This window comes from Oncorhynchus gorbuscha, linkage group LG03 (assembly GCF_021184085.1).
Source record: "Oncorhynchus gorbuscha isolate QuinsamMale2020 ecotype Even-year linkage group LG03, OgorEven_v1.0, whole genome shotgun sequence".
Taxonomy (NCBI): domain Eukaryota; kingdom Metazoa; phylum Chordata; class Actinopteri; order Salmoniformes; family Salmonidae; genus Oncorhynchus; species Oncorhynchus gorbuscha.
The window spans coordinates 53,615,333-53,641,407 of NC_060175.1; the positions used below are offsets into that span (position 1 = coordinate 53,615,333).

The 26,075-nt window shown below is 43.4% G+C and overlaps 1 protein-coding gene across 3 annotated transcripts in view; it reads left to right on the plus strand.

Annotated features, from left to right (window-relative positions):
* LOC124031564 (ephrin type-A receptor 2-like) overlaps window positions 1-25,631 on the plus strand; it is a 33,334-nt gene extending 7,703 nt beyond the window's left edge. Inside the window, exons 1-15 of one of the 3 annotated variants that reach the window (XM_046342962.1) lie at window positions 11,317-11,487; window positions 13,404-13,471; window positions 14,995-15,634; window positions 20,016-20,171; window positions 20,420-20,880; window positions 21,048-21,225; window positions 21,334-21,436; window positions 21,833-21,888; window positions 22,006-22,131; window positions 22,247-22,432; window positions 22,719-22,993; window positions 23,226-23,375; window positions 23,807-24,000; window positions 24,119-24,274; window positions 24,676-25,631. In XM_046342962.1, coding sequence (XP_046198918.1) covers window positions 11,403-11,487; window positions 13,404-13,471; window positions 14,995-15,634; window positions 20,016-20,171; window positions 20,420-20,880; window positions 21,048-21,225; window positions 21,334-21,436; window positions 21,833-21,888; window positions 22,006-22,131; window positions 22,247-22,432; window positions 22,719-22,993; window positions 23,226-23,375; window positions 23,807-24,000; window positions 24,119-24,274; window positions 24,676-24,796 — 2,955 coding nt within the window. In that variant the 5' untranslated portion in view covers window positions 11,317-11,402 and the 3' untranslated portion in view covers window positions 24,797-25,631. Of the gene's footprint in view, window positions 1-11,316; window positions 11,488-13,403; window positions 13,472-14,994; window positions 15,635-20,015; window positions 20,172-20,419; window positions 20,881-21,047; window positions 21,226-21,333; window positions 21,437-21,832; window positions 21,889-22,005; window positions 22,132-22,246; window positions 22,433-22,718; window positions 22,994-23,225; window positions 23,376-23,806; window positions 24,001-24,118; window positions 24,275-24,675 lie in introns of those variants that run through there. The other 2 variants (XM_046342963.1, XM_046342964.1) reach the window with 2 other exon arrangements.
* Window positions 25,632-26,075: the final 444 nt, after the last annotated feature.

Consider the following 26,075-nt stretch of genomic DNA (forward strand, 5'->3'; position numbering starts at 1 on the left):
ACCTAATGGATGGGCATTCATAAAATTCCATTGTGGGTTGACATGGTAGGCTACACCCCAGTATGCACGGACCGACACCGACGTCTTGTTTTTGGTCCTGACTGGACGTTAGGCTTACCACATAGATGGGCATTCCTAAAATCAAATGTCAGGCGACACTGTAGGCCAGGGATGGGCAACTCCAGTCCTCTGGGGCCTGATTGGTGTCACACTTTTTCCCCAGCCCCAGCTAACACATCTGACTCCAATAATCTACTAATCATGATCTTCAGTTTAGAATGCAATTCGTTTCATCCGCTGTGTTGACTAGGGATGGGGGAAAAGTGTGACACCACTCTGGCCCATGAGGACTGGTCTTGGCCATATCTCAGTAAACACGGACTGATGCAGACGCCTTTTGGACTCCTTTTTTTTTTGTGCACTCCTGACCGGCCTTGATTTCCACGTCCGCGGACGTTGGTTTTTGGTCCGGACCAAATCTGAACCAATCAAAGATGTCGATGTTTGGTTCAGATTTTGTAGGATCTGGACCAGCCTTGATAAAAAAAAAAAAAAGTATTTTCAACACCCGGAAAATACATATTTTCACCATTCATTCAGAATCTAAATTGAACCTTACTGCAACGTATGGGAAAAGTCTTATTTTAGACGTATTTTCAACATAATTTTGCTTACTGGGACTATTCTTGTAGGGGCGGCAGAACGGTTAAGACGACCTTGTCAACCACTTCAGGTGTCAACTGCCTGTCTCTGAAACCTAAAAAAAAGCAATGCCTTGCCCACACCAAGGTAGTGACAAGGGAGAGCGAGGCAAACGCACCATTCAAGGTCCAGGTGGGGAAATGATGGCAGACCATGCCAGGGCTGCCCACAACAGAGAACAAGAAACATAGGCCTATCTTAAAATACTTAAAATATCTTAAAAGGTTGACAAACCTTGAAAAGGTGTACTTTGTCCTCAAAGCGATGTTCACCAAGGTGATATTCTGGTGAAATTTACCCTACTTCTGTTCATTTTTATGTCTGCATATGATCAGTCTATCTACAGTACAAGTGCATAATATCCTACTAAAGCAAATTTGATGGGTAGCCATGCTGGGACTCCCTGTGACAAACAGTCCAGCACTGTTTGGACAAACAGTCCAGGGGTGTCAAACTCAATTCCTGGAGAGACACTTTCCTTTCAATTCGTGTTTAATTAAAATCTATAAAACCAGATGAGATGGGTTCCAAACAAATAAACCAACACACTCCTCTCTCCAGGAATTGTGTTTGAGACCCCTGCCTTAGTCCTTACATCAAGAGGTCTGAGCATAACAATATATTTTAAATGCCTGAATCCAGAAATAATTTGGACTTGCAAAAATAATATGGTCGCTGGGATAGGTTTATTTTGATTGCAGATTTTATGAAGAAACAAAAAGTTATCTAAACAAGCAGCTGCGTCCCGATTTTTTAAAGTCCCAATGAGGAGGTGAGCCGGGTGACATGGCAAAGTTGTCTCAAAACAAGGTGAAATATGTCAAGCACGTTGAGTGATGATTACAACACATGCAAAGTGTTTGCTCTTGATAAAAACGCATATATAATTTATCTGCCTTATACAAGTTTGAAAATTGTAAAGCGTATTTATGGAAAATACATGTTGTATGTTTCTGAACTATGTACCATGCTGCCTTGTTGACAATATGACATGGTGGCGCAGATTAAAGTTCTATTTAAGCAGGGCGCTCCTCCATCACCGTTTAAAATACACATGATTAGCAGATGTTATTGCGGGTGTAGTGAAATGCTTATGCTTCTTTTTTTACTTAACTATGCAAGTCGTTTAAGAACATTCTTATTTATGTTTATATCCCTGGGTAACAAATAAGGGTAACAAATAACAAAATATTAGGAACACCTTCCTAATATTGAGTTGCACCCCCTTTTGGCCTCAATTCGTTAGGGCGTGGACTCTGCAAGGTGTCAAGTGTGTTCCACAGGGATGCTCGCCCATGTTGACTCCAATGCTTCCCACAGTTATGTCAAGTTGTCTGGATGTCGTTTGGGTGGTGGACCATTTTTGATACACACGGGAAAATGTTGAGCAGGAAAAACCCAGCAGTATTGTAGTTCTGACACAAACCGGTGCACCTAGCACCTACTACCATACCCCGTTCAAAGTAACTTAAATATTTTACCTTGACCATTCACCCTCTGAATGGCACACACACAATCCATGTATCTATTGTCTCAAGGCTTAAAACTCCTCTCCTTCATCGACACTGATTGAATTGGATTTAACAGGTGACATCAATAAGGGATCATAGGAATTTAATCCAGACATTCTGTGTATATAAAACACATGATATCATGTTTTTTTTTACTGCACTGGGCCTTTAACCTTCTATTTTTCAGTGGTGGAAAAATGTAATAGATGTAAATGTAATTGCTAAAATATACTTAAAGATGCACAATATAGAAATCGAACCGCCATTTCCTGGTTGCTAAATTTCGAATTGTCTAATTTCAGTTTATGTAACAAAACAAGCATTCACTGTATAGAGCAGAGTTTCCCAAACTTTGTCCTGGGCCCCCCCTGGGTGCACATTTTGGTTTTTGCCCTAGCACTACACAGCTGATTCAAATAAACAACTCATCATCAAACTTTGATTATTTGAATCAGCTCTGTAGTGCTAGTGCAAAAACCAAAATGTGCACCCAGGTGAGGACCCCAGGACCGAGTTTTGGAAACCCTGGTGTGGAGAACTGCTGTGAAATATATTTTCCAGAACCAGAAATATTGTATATTCAGCTGTTTAAAGCTTGTGTACAAAACCGAAAGTAAAAGATGGAAAAACAAAACTTCAGAACCGGAAGCATAGGTTTCTATCTGGGCTAGCTAAAGACAACGTCATACAATTGCATGTGGCTAGTAGTATTACAGAATATTATTATTTTTAAATCTGAGGGAGCACCTGTGCCCCCCTATGGGCATGACGCCTCTGATTCCTGTATTTGTAAGTCGCTCTGGATAAGAGCGTCTGCTAAATGACTTAAATGTAAATGTAAATGTAAATCCCAGTTGAGTTGACACCTATGGCCCTTGTCTTCTGAACGCCCATTCCTCCAACTCCTACACATGACTGCCCTCTGCTGGTATATTACAGTTATTTTGGATATCCACATGAGCAATTTTGGAGCGTGGTTAATATGCTCGTAATTACGAGACTGATTAGAGCTGGTGTAGTGAAACAGAATGTAAGCTTGTGAGACTTCCGGATGGTTCTATGAGGTTATCCTCAGCCTTTTTTCTTTTGTTATAGAATAATATATATAGCCTACAATACAGATAAAATAACAAGATTACAAAATAAAGTAAAGTTGCCTGGTCTACATTGTATCATGATCTATGTCTTCTTATATACTAAAAAAACTACTCAAAATGGCCATACAGTGAATTCAATATTCTTTAGGAATTAGTCTTGGCTATCATGCACCAGAACAAGAAGGATACAACAATAAACTAAACATTTCTTGTACCTTTTCTGAACCTAGATTATGATTTATAAGATATTCAAATAAATTACATTTTTGGTTTCATATCCTGAAACATTTGTGGCTAGAACAACCCCTTCAGGTAAGTACTGCATCAGCTGATCAGCTGCCTCATGCCATCATTCAGTGCCTATGGAACCAAGAGCAGGTGTCCTTTTGGCTAAACAGCCAACTGTCTGTTCAGACCACAGTGTGTGTTTCCTTATGGGCCTTGGTTGTTATGTTTTTCAATACTTGCACAGTTGTTACCACATGACAGTTTTTGACTTAGTAATGTAATATCAACCTCCCTGCACTACTTTGCAACTACCAGACTATGTAATGCAATTGTATCCCTGAAAGCTTCACATTGACTTTCAACCACACAAAGGCTACTTGACAGATAAGTCTACATTAAACCCTATCAACACACACACACAAACAGCTGTAGGTCCAGTGGCCATTCCCCAGAGCCCTCCCAAGTAGGCCTCACACTGTGAAATGTAAACAGTAAACAGGACAGAGCTTCCTGTGTGTGTGTGTGTGTGTATATGTGTGTGTGTGTGAGTGAGTGGGCCCATGCAGAGCCTGCTAGCCCAGCTGTCGCTGCCATAACCCAGGACTTGAGAGACTGAGCAAGCTCTGCAAGACACATGCTGTAGGGCCACTGTGTGCTATCACCTCCTCCTCCCAGGCCTTCTACCCAGCCCCTAGCTTCCTTCCTTCCCTTTGTTCAGACTTCAGGGCAGACATCGTCAAGCTGAGCACACAAACACATGCATATGAACGTGTGCTCTCATCTTTATTAGGCCCCCTCGACCAACGCATATCACATTTACTACGTCTCTTTACCTAATAACATTTCACTTTCATTTGTGGTCTGGCTCCCCTTCTACATCCAAATACCAGACGAGGATTAAACAGATCTGGAGGCTGGCGCTAAAGCTACAGTGGGGCAAAAAAAGTATTTAGTCAGCCACCAATTGTGCAAGTTCTACCACTTAAAAATATGAGAGAGGCCTGTAATTTTCATCATAGGTACACTTAAACTATGACAGACAAAATTAGGGAAACAAATCCAGAAAATCACATTGTAGGATTTTTAATGAATTTATTTGCAAATTATGGTGGAAAATAAGTATTTGGTCACCTACAAACAAGCAAGATTTCTGGCTCTCACAGACCTGTAACTTCTTCTTTAAGAGGCTCCTCTGTCCTCCACTCTTTACCTCTATTAATGGCACCTGTTTGAACTTGTTATCAGTATAAAAGACACCTGTCCACAACCTCAAACAGTCACACTCCACTATGGCCAAGACCAAAGAGCTGTCAAAGGACACCAGAAACAAAATTGTAGACCTGCACCAGGCTGGGAAGAATGAAACTGCAATAGGTAAGCAGCTTGGTTTGAAGAAATCAACTGTGGGAGCAATTATTAGGAAATGGAAGATATACAAGACCACTGATAATCTCCCTCGATCTGGGGCTCCACGCAAGATCTCACCCCGTGGGGTCAAAATGATCACAAGAATGGTGAGCAAAAATCCCAGAACCACACGGGGGGACCTAGTGAATGACCTGCAGAGAGCTGGGACCAAAGTAACAAAGTCTACCATCAGTAACACACTACGCCGCCAGGGACTCAAATCCCGCAGTGCCAGACGTGTCCCCCTGCTTAAGCCAGTACATGTCCAAGCCCGTCTGAAGTTTGCTAGAGAGCATTTGGATGATCCAGAAGAAGATTGGGAGAATGTCATATGGTCAGATCAAACCAAAATATAACTTTGGTAAAAACTCAACTCGTCGTGTTTGGAGGACAAAGAATGCTGAGTTGCATCCAAAGAACACCATACCTACTGTGAAGCATGGGGGTGGAAACATCATGCTTTGGGGCTGTTTTTCTGCAAAGGGACCAGGACGACTGATTTCCCACCAAAATTCCAGTTGTGAGAGGTAGTGTTTTGAGGGGTGGTGAGAAACTTAAGAGGACATGTAAAGGAAAGAATGAATGGGGCCATGTATCGTGAGATTTTGAGTGAAAACCTCCTTCCATCACCAAGGGCATGAAACGTGGCTGGGTCTTTCAGCATGACAATGATCCCAAACACACCACCCGGGCAATGAAGGAGTGGCTTAGTAAGAAGCATTTCAAGGTCCTGGAGTGGCCTAGCCAGTCTCCAGATCTCAACCCCATAGAAAATCTTTGGAGGGAGTTGAAAGTCCGTGTTGCCCAGCAACAACCCTAAAACATCACTGCTCTAGAGGAGATCTGCATGGAGGAATGGGCCAAAATACCAGCAACAGTGTGTGAAAACCTTGTGAAGACTTACAGAAAACATTTGACCTCTTGTCATTGCCAACAAAGGATATATAGCAAAGTATTGAGATAAACTTTTGTTATTGACCAAATACTTATTTTCCACCATAATTTGCATATAAATTCATTAAAAATCCTACAATGTGATATTCTGGATTTTTTTCATCCCATTTTGTCTGTCATAGTTGAAGTACCTATGATGAAAATTACAGGCCTCTCTCATCTTTTTAAGTGGGAGAACTTGCACAATTGGTGGCTGACTAAATACTTTTTTGCCCCACTGTAAATACACAAACTGCTACTTATCTTGATTTTATCTTTATTTAACTAGGCAAGTCAGTTAAGAACAAACTCTTATTTACAATGACAGCCTCCCCCTGAAGACGCTGGGCCAATTGTACGCAGCCCTATGGGTGTCCTTTTCTTGGCCAGTTGTGATACAGCCTGGAATTGAACCAGGGTCTGTAGTGATGCCTCTAGCATTTAGATGCAGTACCTTAGACCGCTGTGCCACTCAGGAACCCCTAAACCTATCATGGAGGTGGCTGTTAGAAGGTACTGATAACATGGAGGTGGTTGATGGAAGGTACTGATACAAAGGACAAGTGCAACATTTGAAATACATGTCTCATAAATGTGTTATAACCTTTCTTTGAAAAGGTACAACAGTAGTTTTAAATATAGTTCTCAAATAAAACACTTTCCCCTTGAATTACTTTAAAGCTCTTTCGTTTGTATTTACTGTCATGTAAAACTTAATTTGATCATTGCATATGTATTATGTACAACTACATTTGACCGAGGAGGGGATTTCAAAATGTTACCGGGATTGACTCTTAAACTTGGTACCCACCATGAATGTGTTGTCTTGTCTTAACAGTTCCATCACTCATTCCAGAAGTATTTCATTCTGCTAACCACCAATCAGCCCTGATAGGTAGACAGCAGATGCTGGCAGTGATGAAGACTGTTCAAAGCGTGAAGTCATAGTCAAACATTTTCCTTGTCGGAGTAATGGTTTGTGTGTTTCAACTGCATACTCACATTTCTTGCATCCATGGAGTGAAAACATGTCTGAACAGGTTCTTTTGTTTCTGAACGCTACACTCCCCCAAAAAAGTCCCATGTAAAACACACAGACTCCCACCGAAATTCCAGTTGTGAGAGGTAGTGTTTTGAGGGGTGGTGAGAAACTTAAGAGGACATTGTAAGACAAAAAAAAGCTCCTCTCATTCTTAGAGAATACATTGGGCTCTTATTGACAGGTAAGCGACACCCCTCTATACTCCAGATGAAAATCTGGAGGCACTTATCCATGGACCTAGCCCCTATTTGTTTGACCGGAGCAAGTGACTTGTGATAAGGGGTTTCTGGTATCTAGTGCTTTATACACTTTGTGTGTAGTTTGGTCAGAAAATATTGTGTCCTTCAGTTTACCCACACACACGCGATCTGTCTTAAGGATTCCTTCCTTAAGTGGTAAGACCCAATGCAGCTGTTGTTTTTATATCAATATCACATCCTTTTTTGGGTAACAATTAAGTACCTTACTGGAATAGATTTCCATTTAAATAGGCAAAAATGTATTTTTAGCAAATGGTCTGAGTGGGGAGGGAAATTTTTAAAACTAGCTGTTATTGGCTGAGAGGTTTGTAACTATCTTTGTTATTGGTCTATTAACCAATTTACCACATGCAAAGTCACAGTAGAAAGACAAAACTCCCTTCCATGCAAATTTGCTGATTAGAAGGTGTAGATTGTATTTTCAACCAGCTACTACCAGGAACATGGCCGTAACTACGGATGAGGACACCGAGGTCCGGACCTCAGTAATAATAATAATAATAATAAAAAAAGAATAATACCACGAACAACAAAAATACATATATATTGTGTACACAATAAAGAAAATCAATTCCGCGTTATCATCTAAATATTGCTCCCAGCGCTGACCACAGCAGAAGAACGCTCTATATTCGTAATCTGACTGAGTTATAATCACGCCTCACTCTTTACAAATGAATGGATTCATGAACAGTGGTTTGTTTGTTAAATAGGCCTCACGGATTTGCCTTTTTAGCGACACATTCACAACTCTCAAACGGCTAACCCTGCTCCGAGACGTGAAACGAACTAACCCAGCTCGCAGTCGACTCTGTCGAGTGTGTTTGCGAGATGCGAAACTAAAGGCCATTTTAAACCGTTTTACAGACATCCCCCAAACGAACAAAAACTCTCGGAGAATGAATGCACATCTGGTAAATAGTCGCTTATATATATGTCAGTCAGGTGGCTAGCTGCCGGCAGAGAATTATATTGCAATAACGTTGAAGGGCTTTGGCTAGTATTACTTAGCCAGCTAAAGCAAAACGGAGCCTAACGCAGTAGGAGCAAAACATAATAACGTTGGAGAGTAGGCTACCGAGACAGACATTGATGTGGCGCTCAGTGGTGAGGCTGAAACAGGCTGCAATAGAGCCACACAGTGGAGGTGTCATAATACCCATAAAACCTAGCGTTCAAACAGGGATATGGTTCCAATCGTTTTTCCACCATTCATGTTTTCCATAGGGAATTTTAGAAACACATAAATTAAGGACTGTGGTTTGTGTTTGTAGATCTATTGAGGTAAATTCACATACGGCAGCCAAGGTGATAATGGCTGAGTCATTTTTGCTACTCTCCAAATAGCATTAAATATATATATATATATATATATATATATATATATTTTTTTTTTTTGAGGGGAAATTGAAGCTCATTTACTGCATCCGGACCTCATTAAAACTCAAATCCTGGTTAAAAACACAGATAAAAATAGAAACTTTTACATTTTTAGTTTCATCAGCTGTTGTACAATATGATAGAAAACATAGGAAAACAGGATTTCGACTGCACTAAGCCTTTAAACAATGACTAAAGAGAATCCAGCAACCAGCACAAACTCTAAATAGAAACCACTTACAGAGGCAGGGGCTTAAATGCAATGTTTCATCACACTGGCAAACCTTCATCATTGACTAGCTATGTGTCTGGGCGCCCTAACCGTGAGAACCGTGAAAAACAGTAGGCACATTCATTTGGGCATTACACACAATCCAGAGTGGCTTCACAATAGTGCTCCACCTCTCTGTTTGCTGATAGCATGAGAGGTGTAAGAAAAGAAGGGGGTGGGAGAGGCTGAATGACATGGTGTTGATGCTGCCGCTGTTCGCTGACCCTCGAAATGCGGGCCCAGCCCCCAGTGTGAAGTACTTTTGTGTTGGCAGATCCCAAAGAAGCATGGTACCAGTGGAGAGGGGGGTAGGATGGGTACCGGCCGGGGGAGGGAGAGGTTGGGGTTCAACACTCTTCTGTGGCCAGCCATCCACTCTCAACCAGGACGCATGCTCCTAAGGAAGATTAAGAAGAACGTATTATAATGGCATATGCATACTGTAAAGCATTTGCATACTTCCAGAGGGTGTTAACCTTTGACATCTCTCTAGCACCACTGACAAACTGACAACACAAACCACCTCACTCAGTATCTCAGCATTTCCATACTTGAAACAGATAACATTTAGAAATAGATGGTGCGTCTCCATTTAACTATCTTCTGCCAGTAAAATTATGTCACACAGACACCTAAAAACTATTTTGCAAAAACCTACGGTGTTGAATAAAACTGAAGTCGTTGAAGAGTTTCCATTACCCATTTAAGCAAATTGGGCATTAATAAATAGGCGACAGCCTATATGCCCTCCCACCTAATTGTTTCATGTCTCGGGTAGCCCGCGGACGCCAGCATTGATAAAATGCAATAATTGACTAATATTTGCCATATTCTAATCATTCTCATGTGCCAACATATTGCCACAGTCTGTGCCATGGTGAAACGTTCACTACTATAGATCTGAAATAATTGGATGGTGGAACTGGCCAGGCAACCAGAAAAGCAAGGTGAAGCAATTCAGGCATTTTTGAAAGTCAGCAAATGTAACATTATTTTTAAAGTTTAAAAATGGATTTAGCAAGCAGTAGGCATTTAGAATTAAATGTGGAGTGGAGCTTCATAGTTACGTGATGACATCATGTGCCACCCCCCCCCCCCACCTTCAAATTATCAGTCATAATTTATTTGAAAAACACTTGCATCATCATTTGTCGCAATGAAGAACATTTGACAAAGGAAAAATCTTCCCCTGTCAAACAGATAGAAATGTTGCAGATATTTAGAAAAGATCTCCTATATGCGCCGTTTCCAATACACATCGCAATGAAACATTTTGTGACATTGCGTTTGTCTAATAAACCCGGGTCAATGGAAACCTGCCTAGTAATGATATATAGGCTCTTATTCTTTCTAAATGTTCTATCGCGTGACCTCAACAGGACCTCCATGTGTGTTTATGGTGCGTCGTAACGGGGATGAATCATGTTATATATGCATTCTGGTGTAATGACTGACAGTCTGAGTCCTTCAAGCACAGTCCAAAAGGCACCATTATCGTCCAATTAGCATTTCACTTGTTAATACATTTCCCCCCAACAATGTTTATTCCGCCTGTTGTGTGATTAATGTCCATGTATGGTAACATATCTGTTTTCTTCAGTTGATTTTTCCATGTCTTTGTGAGGATGGCCGTCTGTCTTTGGCTCTCAGCTCAAGCGTCTCTCCTGTCCAAGTACACGCAACGCCACAAAGAGGACTTGACTCCGACATTCTTTCAGATAAGAGTTGCTAGGTGATGCCATTATTCATGCCTTTATTGGGTCCCTATATTCATACCCAAATTCTGAGGTTCTTTATGAAGACTCTCATTAGTAGTCATATATTCATACCAGTACCCCCCCCCCATACACACACACTTGACCCCTCCCTCTCCTAGCGTGGGAAAGATGGATTGTTGAAGATGCTTCCAGCTATTTGTAAATCTGTCCTCCAGCTTGCTCATTTTTCTGGATTATAACACATGCCAAGAATATCATAAGTAAAAACCAGTGGTTTCTGGACTCTCATGTTCTCTCTTACTGCACTAATAGTAGGTGAGAAGACAAGTTGTCATGCTATTTATTACTATTGATAAGAATATAAGATTCAATGAATATTATATCAACATTATTCTGAGGCAGAATAGTCTATGTGTGTGTGTGTGTGTGTGTGTGTGTGTGTGTGTGTGTGTGTGTGTGTGTGTGTGTGTGTGTGTGTGTGTGTGTGTGTGTGTGTGTGTGTGTGTGTGTGTGTGTGTGTGTGTGTGTGTGTGTGTATGCATGTATTCTTGAAGGAAATGTACAAATAGACAGCACAATATTATTCATTTCATAAAAAAGCGAAATGCTCGGGGTACAGTCATTTCACTGAATACACATCCGCTAAACACAGGTAGTTCAGAGTCTAATGAGATGCCCCCACCCTTCGGCATACCATATATGGATTGGGTCCACATTCCCAAAGGCGGAGCTCATGACGCCACCTGTTTCTCAATGGGACGTTCGGCTGTAACAAGGGCAGTAGACCGTAGCGCTCACAGAAGTTCGGCGATATTACGAGATCCGCACAGTAATTCCCGTCAAAGTTAAAGAAATGGATTTCCGTCGTATACGTTGTTGTTCTTTGTTTTTGTATGTATTTATTAACCACGTGTTTATTACTCTTCAATCGAAAGAACGTAAGTGCAACATTTTTCGTCTTAAAATGTGTATGTAAAGAGCTTTGCTTTGTGGCACCACATGATTGTGAGGTTTGATGAGCTGGGGGATTGGGCTGTGACATGGCACTCTTGTAATATTATTGTATATGTTTTGTATAATACAGTGCTAATACAATGTTAACTTTAAGCTTTTCTCCTCCCAATATTTTTTATTTCAATTTCAGTACGTTATTATTCCTATGATAACTTGTCAATGTGGGGAAAGACCCCTCTAACAATTCCATAGGCTATTGAACAATATTTAATGTACTGTTTGTTGAACATGGTGAAATGATGAAGATGGTTGTAAATTGTCTAGAAATGGTCTAAGAATTAGCCTTTGTTGAGTTAAAGAAAGCCAGTAAATTGTACACAGCCAAATCAGAAGTGTGAAAGTAACTCGCTGTTAGTGTTGATTTGAACACTTTTGCAGTGTGTATATGCATCCACTTTCAACAAAGTGATGTTCACACTTTCAAAAGTGTTAAAATGTTTACATTTAGACAGTGTTTCTGTAACCCTATACAGAGTAGAACATTAAGACTGGCTGCATGAAATTCACAATGCACTGGAATGAAATATTAAGGATTTTACAATACACTGGAGTGAACTAATTAGTATTTCACTCTACTCTGGAGTGCAATATAATGAAATGGAGTATTGAGTAAAGACACATTTGTAGAGTTACCACCCATGACTGTATTTGTTAGTGACACGGGCATGGTTGTTCAGTGGTGTTAGGAAACTCCTGGTTTACAGGCCATATCAGCCTGCAAGTCACATTATGCTGGCTTGCAAAGTGATGTGTAATTCCTGTTGGAATCCAGACATAATTAGGATATTCAAAAGTTGTCATTTCTATTCACCTGCATTCAGAATGACTGTCAGGATAATGGAAATTGATAAAGGAGACTACCTAAACCATTTAAACTGGAACAACCATATCAGTAAGGAGTGCAATAAATCAAACTAACTGATATATTTGCCTTTGTGTTGCATAACATTAATAGGTCAATCAATGTACATGCAAAAACACAGACATTAAAAACAATCCTAAACAATCTACTCGCAGTAGAGCATGCTGGGAAATGACACTGATGGGTGTGGTTTTGATGGGACTGTTTTACTCTCCACAGTGTAAGACAATAACTCCGGTTATTAACACCGACACCAGGGTTATCTTTAGACCACTGAGTGTTAATTTCACTCTTACAGAGTGAATTTAACTATTGAATCAACACTAGAAATGTAACATTAAAAAATCAACACTGGCTAATTTACTGTGTAAACTAACTTGGCTACTTCAAACATGCAGTAGTGATCATTCTCAGTATTCTTCACTTATAAAACTAGGTAATATTGCTATTTGATCAGGTTTCAAGGAAGGAATATTACTCCACATGGTTATAACTTATAAGAAGCTTTTAGTTTCAATATTGGAGTGGACAGGGTCTTGTACTGACGAAAGAGGGGATAGGAGTGTAGGCTGTGTCGGACTTCCGTTGGTTCTTAGGGATGATCCCAACTATTTTCACTCCATTTTTCATGCTTTTTACCTTCCCACGCTTTTCTCAGCTTTCGTCATCCAAACATATAGTAATTAATAGTTGCCAGTTTATTTAATCAGGTTTGTCATGCCAGGGCATGTCCTCTTCAATGCAGTGGGTGGCATGATATTGGGCCTATTCGGTTAATCTAATTCTGGGTATTTCTACTGTAATAATTGTTGGCTCAGAGAATCAAAGTAACTTTGATAAACCAGTTGAAGAGTAGTATTACTTGTCCATTGCTAATTACATTGCTAACTACACGTGTTCAATTGCTTATGAACACCATATGTCCTCATATGAATTCAGAATGTTTTCTAATAGGGCTCTCTATTTGTCTTTCTGTAGAGGTGCTGCTGGATATGAAAGCTTCTGGGGGAGAGTTGGGCTGGTTGCCCTGGCCACATGAAGAAGGGGTGAGTAGTTATATCTTGAAGTGAGGAATTATAAGGATTTCCGTAGTCTAACCAGATGGTCGATTAGGACTCAAAAAATGACATTGATCGTAAGGTGTATTTCCCCTTACTAGTACCCAATGGTGGTTAACATAGGATAGATGTCACACAATGTTGATTCCAAGCCACATGTTTAAGTAGCATGTTTTAAAAGGGTCATAAGTTCTGCTCCCCAGAGGAGTAGAATGCCAGCTATTTTCTTCACTCTCATTCCTTCAGAATAGTTTTCTGGGAAAGATGGAATGAGTGGCAGCTCGCAAAGTCAGCCACTACTGGTTTTAAAGCAACCCTTTAATAATACAACCATGAATGTCATATCAATTCCAGGGTAAGAGCCGCATCTGAATTCACAGGACAGAAGTCACTTTTCTTGCATAGAGCCAATAATTCCTACAGTACTCCACAAAAAAAACAAAAAACATTCTTTTATTTGATATAAAGCGGTGATGTGAATGTGGGAGGCTCCCGTCAGTCACTGCGGAACATAAGACTAGGGGAATAAGAAAGGAAGGCAGATGGGTTGTGTGGGAGAAAGGCATCCCTCTATCTATAGTTGTGTGGTTGACTGTCTAAAAAAAGCAACAGGACGTGGTCAGTGGCAGTGTGCTGACTGCTTTTCTTTTGTGACCATGAGGTTTACAGATCGTCCAATGCATTCTATTGGATCCCCCCCCCACCCCCTCTGTTTTATGATGTTTCACCCATTCTCACCAAACCTCCTCAAACTTTTGAAGCCCATTTCAACTTGACTTTGGAGTGGAAGTGTTAAGAATGGACATTGTCCTTGTCTTTGATCTATATCTATCGTCTCTTCCTTCGTACACACTAAGTTTCTCCTACTGTTGTCCCAAGTCCACGAAACAGACTTGGAATAAAGCACTCACTGTGCATGGTCCAATGAAGTATGCCTCTGTGGCAGCCATCTGAGGTGTTAAAATAATTCAGGATGGCTATTCTTTTAAAGCTCTGTGCTTAATTAATGGATGCCTTTAAATACTGCTACCAGGCAAGCATTTCCTTATTTTCTCTCTCTTAAAACAGACTTAATTGTAGCCAATATCGCTGCCATGTCTTTTCCATGAGCCTATAAAAAAACAAACAGTTTAACTGCCTTAATGCTTGGTATTCCACAAGAGTTTTGGTTTTAGTGTTATGTCTGTCTCACACAGCCACTCACATCTGTGTGTGGAAGCCACACACGTCGTTTAGCACGGCACAAGTCCAGATCAAATCCTTCCCTGGCATGTGGAAAAAAGTAGCAGGAAATTAAGCTTGAGCATTTTATAGGCTTCTCAGCAGGCAAACAGTTGTTTCATGAATAAAACAGCAAACTGATCCTTGACGAGAACAGAACCCCCTTGACGTTTTTCGCATTCTCTTAAACCCTCTCTCTCGTTCCCTCACTTCTGTTTGCTGCTTTTGCAACAGTGACCCTTGTCCTATACATTGTGTTAAACTCAACCCCTGTTCTCTCTCTGTTTCAGTGGGAGATAGTTCAGACAGTGGTGAACGGCTCCCTCCTCTACACCTACAGTGTGTGTAACATCGACGCGGGGGAGCAGGACAACTGGCTCCGAACCACCTTCATCCAGCGGCGCCCGGGGACCACCCGCGTCTCTGTGGAGCTGCGCTTTGTCATGCGGGACTGCAACACCTTCGACGGCGCCTCGCTCGCCTGCAAAGAGACCTTCAACCTGCACATGTCCGAGGCCGATGCCGACGTGGGCACCATCTTCCGCAAGGGCCAGTTCCGCAAAGTGGCCACCATCGCGCCGGACGAAATCACGCGAGGCCGCGGGGCGCTGAAGGTCAACGTGGAGACACGGGCAGTGGCCCCTCTATCCAGGAAGGGCTTCTACCTGGCCTTCCAGGACATGGGAGCGTGCGTGGCACTGCTCTCTGTCAGGGTGTACTACAAGACGTGCCCGTCCACCGTGCAGAGCCTGGCCGCCTTCCCAGAGACGGTGGCGGACGCCCTGAGGGAGGTGGAGGGAACATGTGTTGAGAACGCAGTGAGCCAGGCCACCCCACGCATCTACTGCACAGCTGAGGGAGAGTGGGTGGTGCCCGTGGGACAGTGCCAATGTCGCGCAGGCTACGAAGCTGTTGGAGACTCCTGCCAAGGTAAGACTTACAGCCAGGCTTCACATATTGCATCTCTCTACACACCCCGACCCTCTGCCTGTTGTAGTGTTGGCCTAAAACGAGCTCTGTTGTATTGGGCGTTAGTTTTAAACAGTAGCTGTATTTATAGAAGCACAGGGCCTAACCACCACCCTGACTGGGTTTGAGAAATGACTGCATGGGAATGTTAATTGTAGTTTCTTCAGTGATTTCAAACACCTCAGAAATAAAAACGGTGCATTTGTCTGGATTCAGAGGAATGAATTTAGAGAAAACAGGGGAAGGTGTTTGGACAAGTTTTTGTTTGTTTAGTTTTGATTAAGGTGCTCTATAACACCAATAACAGAGTTTTAGGATTGTAGCACTATTTCCAAACATATTATGGGAGAGGAACAGAGAGGTGGGACTGTCTAGAATATGTCAGAGATGAATAAGCATAGAGGAAGTTTTTGAACGTTTTTACTGCGGTTAAGAGGTCTCCTGGTAATCATACCTGTTGCAGTTGGCCAACATTCTTTCCACTGTGTTTGTCTCTCATACTTAGGAATGAGGTGGGTGAGGAGGATACTGTTTGATAGACAAGGAAAACTGGACAAGAGAAATCAGACTATAGAGGCTTGAGGCTTAAGAGTGTTAAGTTTAAATAAGAATGTTGCTGTTTAAGAACGTGCAAATACTTATAAACCGTCCAATCTGGGTTTTTTTTAGGCGAGGAGACATTTGTATTTTTAAATGTTCTATTTGAGGACACTGAGTACTCCTAGAAAGAACACACTACGGTAATGAAATTGAAATGGGATGTTTGCTCACATTGTTTGTATGGAAGTTGCCATGTCTTTGGTATTCCAGGGTGTGGTGTGTTAAGCTATCAGGAGGAAACATGGGAGGGAAGGGAGACGGGGAAGGAGAGACAGCGAGGGAGGAACATTACATGATTGTATGCTCAGTGAACTGTGGGGATTTCTGAAAGGAATTCTTTCACCCTCACGTCACCTCCTGTACTGATTGACTGAGGAGAGCAGTGTGGCTCGATGTGCCGACTGAGGAGTACCTGAGTGATGTGTCTTCTCCACACAGCTATTTGTGTGCGCCTGTAGCCATGGCTGTGGTGAACCACAGATTACAGGGACTGCCGTCACGCCCATCTCAGTCAGGAAGGGTATACTGAGTCAGTCTGTGGTTTCTGACAGACAAGAGGCTCCCTTGTTCAACAGTCAAAGATTCTAGTCACCTTGTGTGACAGAACTAGTTAGATTGTATCTCTTTTACTCCCTATTACAGTAGTTTATAGACCAGAGGTATTCATCTCTTACCTTACGAGGTCCGGAGTCTGCTGGTTTTCTGTACCTGATAATTCATTGCACACACCTGGTGTCCCGGGTCTAAATCAGTCCCTGATTAGAGGGGAACAATTAAAAAAATGCAGTGGAACTGGCTTTGAGGTCCAGAGTAGAGATGTATATAGGCCAAGTAACCAATTTAGCTCATAGTTTGACATGTTGTTACCTTACGACAGAGAAGAAACACTTCCATTTATCTAAACATTGAGAAAGTAGTCCACCATAGCTCTAAGCCTGAGGAAGGTTACTTCAAAGGGGCTGATAGTTCCAGGCGAAAGGGGGAAGGCCAAGCTCAGGAATGTTCCAGGTCCAGAATTCCCCACCTGAAGCGGAAATTGTCAAGGAGTGCTGGAGAGGAAAGGGGAATGTTTTAATACCAGGAAAAAGTCAGATTCCAAACCCTGCTGGACAACCTTGTGATCAGGATACAGGAAACATGTTTTTGTCACCTTTGTAAAAGAACAAAAGAGAAAGGTTATTGTACAGCGGTTGTCATAACGCCTCAAAGCCTGAAGCCAATACGTCCAAAAAAATGTATTAGGGAATTGGGGGGTGGGGGTGGGGGACACACACTCAGTTGTCATAATACCTATCGAGACCTAGGCCAATCTTTCAAAAACATCGAAACGACCGGAAAGTCCAGAAAATTGCCAAATAAAGTGGAGGTGACAAACTTGTTCAGTTAATTATTACACTGATTTATAACACCGAGTCATATCCTAATTCTCTGTGTAGTCAAGCAGAAACATGTTCCTGTCCATGACAATGTATTTATGTGATTTCACCAAAGGCCCTCCGGAGATAATCCGCTGGGAACGAGGAATTAAAGGGGAATGTTGGACCGGGCTGACTCAAATAAGCAGGGTGTCCATGACTGTGTGAAGTCGCGAGGGAGGGGAGTTAGTGGTTGGTGGATAGTTGGTGGTCTCATGAGAGCTGGGTTAGTTAGATGTGTGGGACCGCCGGGTGCTTAGTTAGGTGTGGAGTGTAATTTAGTCAAGAGGATTAGTGTGGAGCAACAGGACAGCTTTTAGAAGGATGACATGCCCTGCTTCACTCCACTCATCCGGTCGTTAACACACGCCACGGGCTCTTTAATCCTCGTTCCCACTCGTTAGAACAATGGGCCGGCACAAAGAGCAAAACACATATTCAATTAATAGAAGCCACTGCCACCTCCGCTCATTCATCAAGGGCACAGCCGCACATGAAGAGATCAACCGGGACAATGTGAGGCGTTATTTCAGTCCAAGGTCCCCACTGTTAGTGAGTCAGATATTTGAATGTCCTTAAGTTTGCAACAATATATATATATATATATATATATATATATATATATATATATATATATTTTAAATGACACTTAACACAATGTGTCAATAACAAATAACCGCGTTAACACACGCATAATAACACATATCTTTCACATATCTGAAGTTTAACCCACTGCGACTTGAACGTTCTGGAAAGATTGCTCTCGTGCCACTGATATACGCAACGCGCACGCCACCGTTTTTAAGGGCTCTGATGATTCAACACAATTTATTTATGGCACCACTCAATCCAAACCCAGTCACAATAGATGAATAGGGGTGGGGGTGCGTTGATACGTGACAGGAGTCCTGCTGCTCCTTTTCCAGATGAAATAGGCTGGCCTCCTTTTCTTATGCGCGAGGGGCCCTATACACCCCCACACTCCCCGGGTGACTCCCCAGAGAGAACTCCTGTTGGTACTTTAGACTTTAACCCATCCCCCATACATCCATCTATTCATCTCAACCCCCCACTCAAACTCAAAATCTCGTCCCCATTCTTTTATTGTGGGGCTGGTTGTAACGCAAAGGTCCTTCGGCCATAGTGATTAAGTCACCGGCGGATCCCTCTTGTCCATCACAGGTCACCCTCTTCCCTATAGAGACCAGATGAAAGACTGATCCCCTGGGGAGACATGAGAATAAAGGGAGAGAGAGGAGATAGCTCAAAGGAACCATTCTTACGCGTTCTTAAAGTAAACAGTCGATCCCACAAAAAGCACATTTGCGTTTAGGCTCCAACAACACAGTCGTTCAACAACATCGCCCCTCTAGCAGTTCTTCCTCCAGACTTCCTCTCCCCCTGCTCCATCCTGGCATGTTGTCATTTGCCATCAGAGGAAAAGAGGAAGGAAGGAAGCGAAACGTTGCATTGCATTTCTTGCATTCTGGTTTCTGTCCAATACATACACATTAACCCCCACAAGTTCTGGAATGGAAGGTACATTTTTTCTCTATATTCTACAGGTCAATTAAAAATGGCCAGCAGTAACCATGTTGCTAGGGCTCCTCAAACAATAACCACATCTACATTCACAGTGCTAACCAAAGGGCTAACCAGACCCTTCTTTTACGTTGCTGCTACTCTCTGTTTATAATCTATGCCTAGTCACTTTAATTCTACCTACATGTACATGTACTAACATGTACTAACCAGTTCCCCCCCTACACATTGACTCTGTATCGGTACCACTGTATAAAGCCTTGCTTGTTATTTTACTGCTGCTGTTTAGTTATTTGTTACTTTTATTTTCCATTTTTTAAAAACTTATCTATCTTTTCACTAAACACTTATTTAAAAAAAATAATCTTAACTTCTTAAAGGTTAAGGGCTTGTAAAAGTAAGCATTTCACTGTAAGGTCGAACACCCGTTGTGTTCGGCGCATGTGACAAATGCAATTTTATTTCATAGTTCAAAAGTGACAGGAAGGACAGAGTGATTATCTGCTGTGCTTAGTGTTTCCTTGGCATCCATTTGACAAGTGTGACTCGAGGATGGAACTCGAGGATGGCAAGGACAAGTGGAAGCAAATCGTCAGGAAAATCCTATTCCATTCTGTTTAAATGCAAAGGTCTGGTTACAGTTGAACCGCCGCCTGAGTTTCCTTCCAAGCCCCCAGGGCACTGACAGAGATAGCGTGTTGTTGTGTTGTAACTGAATCACTCTCGCCCCATTGTGTCTATACATATTGTACTAGGACTAATAGTGACCCTCCTTTCTCTTTCAGCGTGTACGCCAGGCTCCTTTAAAGCGTCCTTGTTCAGTGAATCCTGTGAGGTTTGTCCGAAGAATACTGAGCCATCTACAGCCGGCGCCTCCCTGTGTCCATGTACGGAGGGATTCTACCGCTCCCCATCAGACCCTCTCACGTCAGCCTGCTCTGGTAAGAACCATGGCCAGATAGTCGCCTACAGCAGGGCGTACCACCAACAAAGGTTTTAGCCACTTCTACGGCTTTTCCTTCAGTTATTCTGTGGCCGACCCTTGGTTTACCTCATACCCTCATGCAATACATTGTCTTTATATCATCGTCGTGGTGATAGAGGAATCTGAGGATTGATCATCGGGTGTATTAGCATGTCGGAATGTCTCGTAATAACTCTGTCTACTCTTTGCCTCCTCCTCCTTTAGCCCCGCCCAGCGCCCCTCGTGACCTGGCCTCCACCACTCTGTCAGCGGACGGCAGGCTGCAGCTGTCCTGGAGCCCGCCGCTGGTGACAGGAGGCCGCCGGGACATTTGCTACAGCGTGGTGTGCGAGCGCTGCGCCGGGGCCCTGTGTGTGCCCTGTGGGGACAAGGTCCGCTTTCAGCCCGACCCCACGGACCTCCAGGACACCGTGGTGACAGTCAGCGAGCTGGAGCCCCATCTCAACTACACGTTCACTGTAGAGGCCCGCAGCGGAGTGTCTCAGTACAGCAGCCAGAGACCCAGCAGCACCATCACCACCGCTCTGCACTTCACTGATCCCCCCAAGGTGACGTCCATCCGTCTGGACGAGCGGAGCACCACCAGTCTGTCTCTGTCCTGGGCTCTGTCCCGCCGAGCACCGTCCCACATCAACCACCGCTATGAACTCATGTACCGCAGGAAGGTAAGACATACAAAGGCACGCGTCCCTCCTCTCTCTCTCTCTCTGTCTTCTATCTCTCCATATCGGTCCCACATGAAACTGACACACAGCACGTCTAATAGTACTAGTGTAGCTCTATAGTGAATCCCCTCTCAGTCCTCCTCTCTCTCTCTCTCTGTCTCGTGCAGGAGGACGACAGTGAGCGTGATGTCACCACATACACAGTCCTGGTTCTTGAGAAGAGTTCGGTGCAGATCAGTGACCTCTCCCCTGGCACGGCCTACATGTTCAGAGTCCAGGCTCTCAGCCCAGAGGGGAAACCAGGGAGTTACAGCATGGAGCACGAGTTCAAGACCCTGCCCATGGGTAAGTGTCCAAGAAACTGGAGACTGTTCTTTTTTCTCCAACGTCCAAATAAGATTTCTTTGCCACTCAAGTGTGTTGTGGTCTAACTGTGTTCTCTGGGGTTTTCAGCGGAGTCTCAGATCCAGAGCAACTCCACTGTGGTCATGGGAGCTGTAGTAGGAGGAGGAATCATGTTACTGGTTGTTGTAGTCGTTCTACTACTACACAAACGGTTAGAACACACTACTGCTATCATATCCCTCTGTCCTAAGATAGGATATGATTATGGGTGGTTCAAGGGCCAGAGCTGATTGAGAATGTAATGCCATGCAATCTGTAAGATGCTGTTGAAAACTGTAACCGTAGCTGACTGAGTCTGTGGCTGAAGACGAACTTGCCCTTTCCACTCCGGCAGCCGTCCTATGATAAAATGGATCGACAATGTTCAAACTTGAGAGGAGATTGACTAAATGAAAAGCCACGTCGTGGCTCCAGCTAAACTTGTCTAGTCACCACAGGAAGCATGTTGATGGGTCTCTAGGCTATTTAGTTAGGGATGCCTTGATATGAATGTCTTAGCATTGCCTATTGTCTGACCAGTCATAATAGTTACTGTGCTTCCTAACAGGAGACTGAACTTCCGTCACCGACAGCGATCAGAGGACCCTTACTTCTCCAGTTCAGGTAAGAACAACAGCACCCGTGAATATGTACCTAGATTAGATTAGAGACGTGTCCTACCCGAAGAGATTATCTCCCATCTCCACCGCCTTCACTAATTGTCTTTCACACTTCCTCAAGATCAACTGAAGCCCCTGAAGACCTACGTTGACCCACACACGTACGAGGACCCCAACACGGCTATCCTGAAGTTTGCCAGCGAGATTAATCCCAGTCTGGTCACGAAGCAAAAAGTCATTGGAGCCGGTAAATGTCCAAACAGTTTACAGTAACATTTTGAACAGATCTCTCCGATCCCCTAAACCTCAAGATGAAGATTGCTGTATTCGTGTTCATCTCTGTGTGTGTTTCCGTTTCTCAGGTGAGTTCGGTGAGGTGTACCGCGGTCTGATGAGGGCTCCAGGGAGAGGAGAGGTGGCGGTGGCCATCAAGACGTTGAAGCCAGGCTACACAGAGAAGCAGAGGCAGGACTTCCTAAGTGAAGCCAGCATCATGGGCCAGTTCTCCCACCAGAACATAATTCGCCTGGAGGGAGTCGTCACCAAGTGTGAGTCCCTGCTCTCAGACACTGGTGGTGTCTCAAGTGGCACCCTATGCCCTATATAGTGCACTACTTTTGACTAGACCCCTATGGGAACTAAAGGGACTAGGGTATCATTTGGGACATAGCCACTGATTGACTACTGATTGATCCTCTACTGATTCACTGAATAGTCATTTGTGAGTTATTGTCCTTATCTAGCAGAGTTCCATATCTCCCATCTCCTATCCATGTGCCTCATTCGTTGACATGAAGAACTAAAATTTGCCCCTTTACTATTTATTTATTCAAGCAGTCAAGCATGCCATGATTGTGACGGAATACATGGAGAATGGGGCACTTGACAACTATCTAAAGGACCACGATGGGGAGATCTCCTCGTACCAGCTGGTGGGCATGCTGCGTGGCATCGCGGCGGGCATGAAGTACCTCTCTGACATGAGCTACGTGCACCGAGACCTGGCTGCCCGCAACGTTCTGGTCAACAGCAACCTGGAGTGCAAGGTGTCTGACTTTGGCCTGTCCCGCGTGCTGGAAGACGATCCCGAGGGCACCTACACCACCAGCGTGAGTCAACCCTCCATAGTACTGATGCTAATGTATGGGAACAGAGTGGGGGTATCACAATCTACCGCGTGCTTTGCAATTTGTAGCCTAGTTATGTCTTGACATATTATTGGGAACAAAGGATGAATAATGCCATCAGTGAGCCTCCTGAAACCTTTACGTTAGTAACAGCTGGTGAAAACATTCCCTTCAGTCTCATGCTTATGATGTGTTCTTGTTGCTGTTCCTTCAGGGAGGGAAGATCCCCATCCGCTGGACCGCCCCTGAGGCCATCGCCTACAGGAAGTTCACCTCGGCCAGTGACGTATGGAGCTTCGGCATCGTCATGTGGGAAGTCATGGCCTTCGGAGAGCGACCCTACTGGGACATGAGTAACCATGAGGTAGGTCCTACGTTTAATCTGTCACGTCTCAGGGAAATGACAGGGTTCTGTAGGTTTGGTTAAACACAAGGCCTCTGATGCATCACCTCTGGGTATTTATTCTGGGTGCATAGTGTTTAAAACAACCCACTCAAGGCCACCAAGCCAAAATAGTTCCCACAGTCCCTCTTCACATAAAACTGTTAGTGTCCTCACATTATACCCTGATGAAGACAGCTTGTCTGTCGAAACGTTGGACTTAAACATTTTTTTTTGCATCTGAGCTCCTAGAGTGTGCGGCTCTCCTTTATTTAAAAGAAAAGTGTCCACACATTAACACAAAACATGTTCTTAGAGTCTGTTGGCCTAGGCGTGGTCTAAGACAACAGTGGGCAATAAACACAAGCTCTGTGAGAACACAGTCTAAAAACCCTGCTTCCTCCTCTCCTCAGGTGATGAAGGCAATTAACGAGGCCTTCCGGCTGCCTGCGCCCATGGACTGTCCATCCACCGTTTACCAGCTAATGCTGCAGTGTTGGCTCCAGGATCGCTCCAAACGACCCCGGTTCCCTGACATCGTTAACATCCTGGACAAACTGCTCCGGAGCCCAGAGTCTCTGAAAACCATCGCTGACTTTGATCCCCGGTAAGATGCCAATGAATGAAGCTGATCTCCCCTGGACTTGACAGTTTATCTTGTTCAAATCACATACTGTAAATGTAACACTTACTTACCAATATATTTCCCTGTTCTTACCCCACAGTGTGTCCATCCGCCTCCCCAGCACCAGTGGCTGTGACGGCTCCCCCTTCAGGTCTGTGCCGGAATGGCTGGAGTCCATCAAGATGAGCCAGTACACTGAGAGCTTTGCCTGCGCTGGAATCACAACCATGGAGCAGGTGCTGGCCATGATGCATGAGTAAGTACTACACACATGTTCAGTGACCACAGGGCACAGATGCATCATCCTCACCACATTGCAGGGCTTAGATGGCACCCTGCCACATTTGAACACACAGTAAAAGTATTCAGATCTTTGTAAAGCATTTGTTGTCCGGTATGCCACACGATCAGTAATGGAATGCGACACTCTCATTCACTGAATGCTGTACCCGCCGGGCCCCCCGCACCCCGCCCATCTCATTACCCCCATACCATTCCTCACTGCCCCACCCTCAAAAGCATCATTGTACTCGGCTCCAACGGAATATATGACTTTCCATATTTTGCTGTGTCATGTTCAGGTCGGAAGTCGCAAAGGCAATCATATTGTATACTTTCCCTTTAACAGCTCCTCTCTCTATCTGCCTTCTCTCGCAGCGACATCAGGAACATTGGCGTGAGGTTACCAGGTCACATGAAGAGAATCGCCTACAGCATCCTTGGACTTAAAGACCAGACCAGCTCACTTAGTGCTTGCAGTACAGTGTTTGCTGTGTGAGACCCCCCCCCAGCCTGAGATTCCCCAGAATAGGACTGCACTGAACATCTCATTTCACTGTCACACTTAATGGAGCAAGTTGGGTTGAGCATGGTTGTACTAATGACAGAGCTGCACTGCTTTAGACTGATCAGCGGCATGATTGAAGAGGACCCCGCCAGCCAGCCAATCAGAAATGGCAAACGTGTGAAAACGTCGAAGTACCCCATGACAAGAGACACTGAGAGATGTGGTTACAGAAAAAGCCATGTATCAAGAACGTTTTATATTATCAAGTGTGGATATACTGTATAATGGCAGATAGGAAACCACAGCCTTTTGAAATGGCCGCGTGATGACTCGGGAACAGGAAGGATGGCCCCACTTTGTATTTTTCTCTGAACTCGAAGTCTGACAAGCGAGAGACATTCAAGCGAAGGCATTCCAGGACCAGGGCTCCCTCCTCCTCAAGCACTCCCTTATTCCACCAGTGACTTCTGGACTCTTATTAGTTTTTTAAATAAAGATTTGAGGCTCTGAAATAACAGATGGATAGATGAGAATGCCTGTCTACTCAAAATGACAGGTTTATTGGTCTTCGGAATATTTCCGCTCAGGGCAAGAGATCCGATACTCTTTATCTTTTCCGTTTGATTTTATAGGTTCCATTCCGACTGCAATGCACCTCATATACTTTTCTCCTACATTTTGAAATAGTTTTTTTCATTTTTCATTCATTTCTCTAGTTTACAGTTTGCCTCCATCTAGTCTTATAGTGGTTCTTCCATTATTATTTAATATTTATTGTATTTTGTATTTATTATATTTGTTTAATTAAAAAGACACTGATCTGGCACATGTTTGTATATATGTGTTTTTCAGTCCAATAACATCAGCGGCGCCTTGGGACTGAATCGCCTGTCTGAATTCAATCAACTAGCAGAAAATACATTTTGGTACATGAATCACATTAAAAAGAGGCAAGAATATTTGATTGAAATAGATGAATTGAAATGGAGTTTTCCTTGACACCCACCCTCCAAATCAAAGTTGGTTGTGTCCACAGTTTACCAGATGTTACAGCAGGTGCAGTGCAATGCTTGTTTGACTAGCTCCTAACAGTGCAGTAAAACGTCAAACAAGCACACACATAATCCAGAACTAAATTCAAGAAACGTCAGAATGAATCCAATTAACAACCCAAATAACACAGTTAGCTAATACGGTTGTCGAAGCAGAGTCCGCTTCGATGTCAATTGGTGACTGTACCATGGTAGTCTGAAATGTCACATCTCCACTC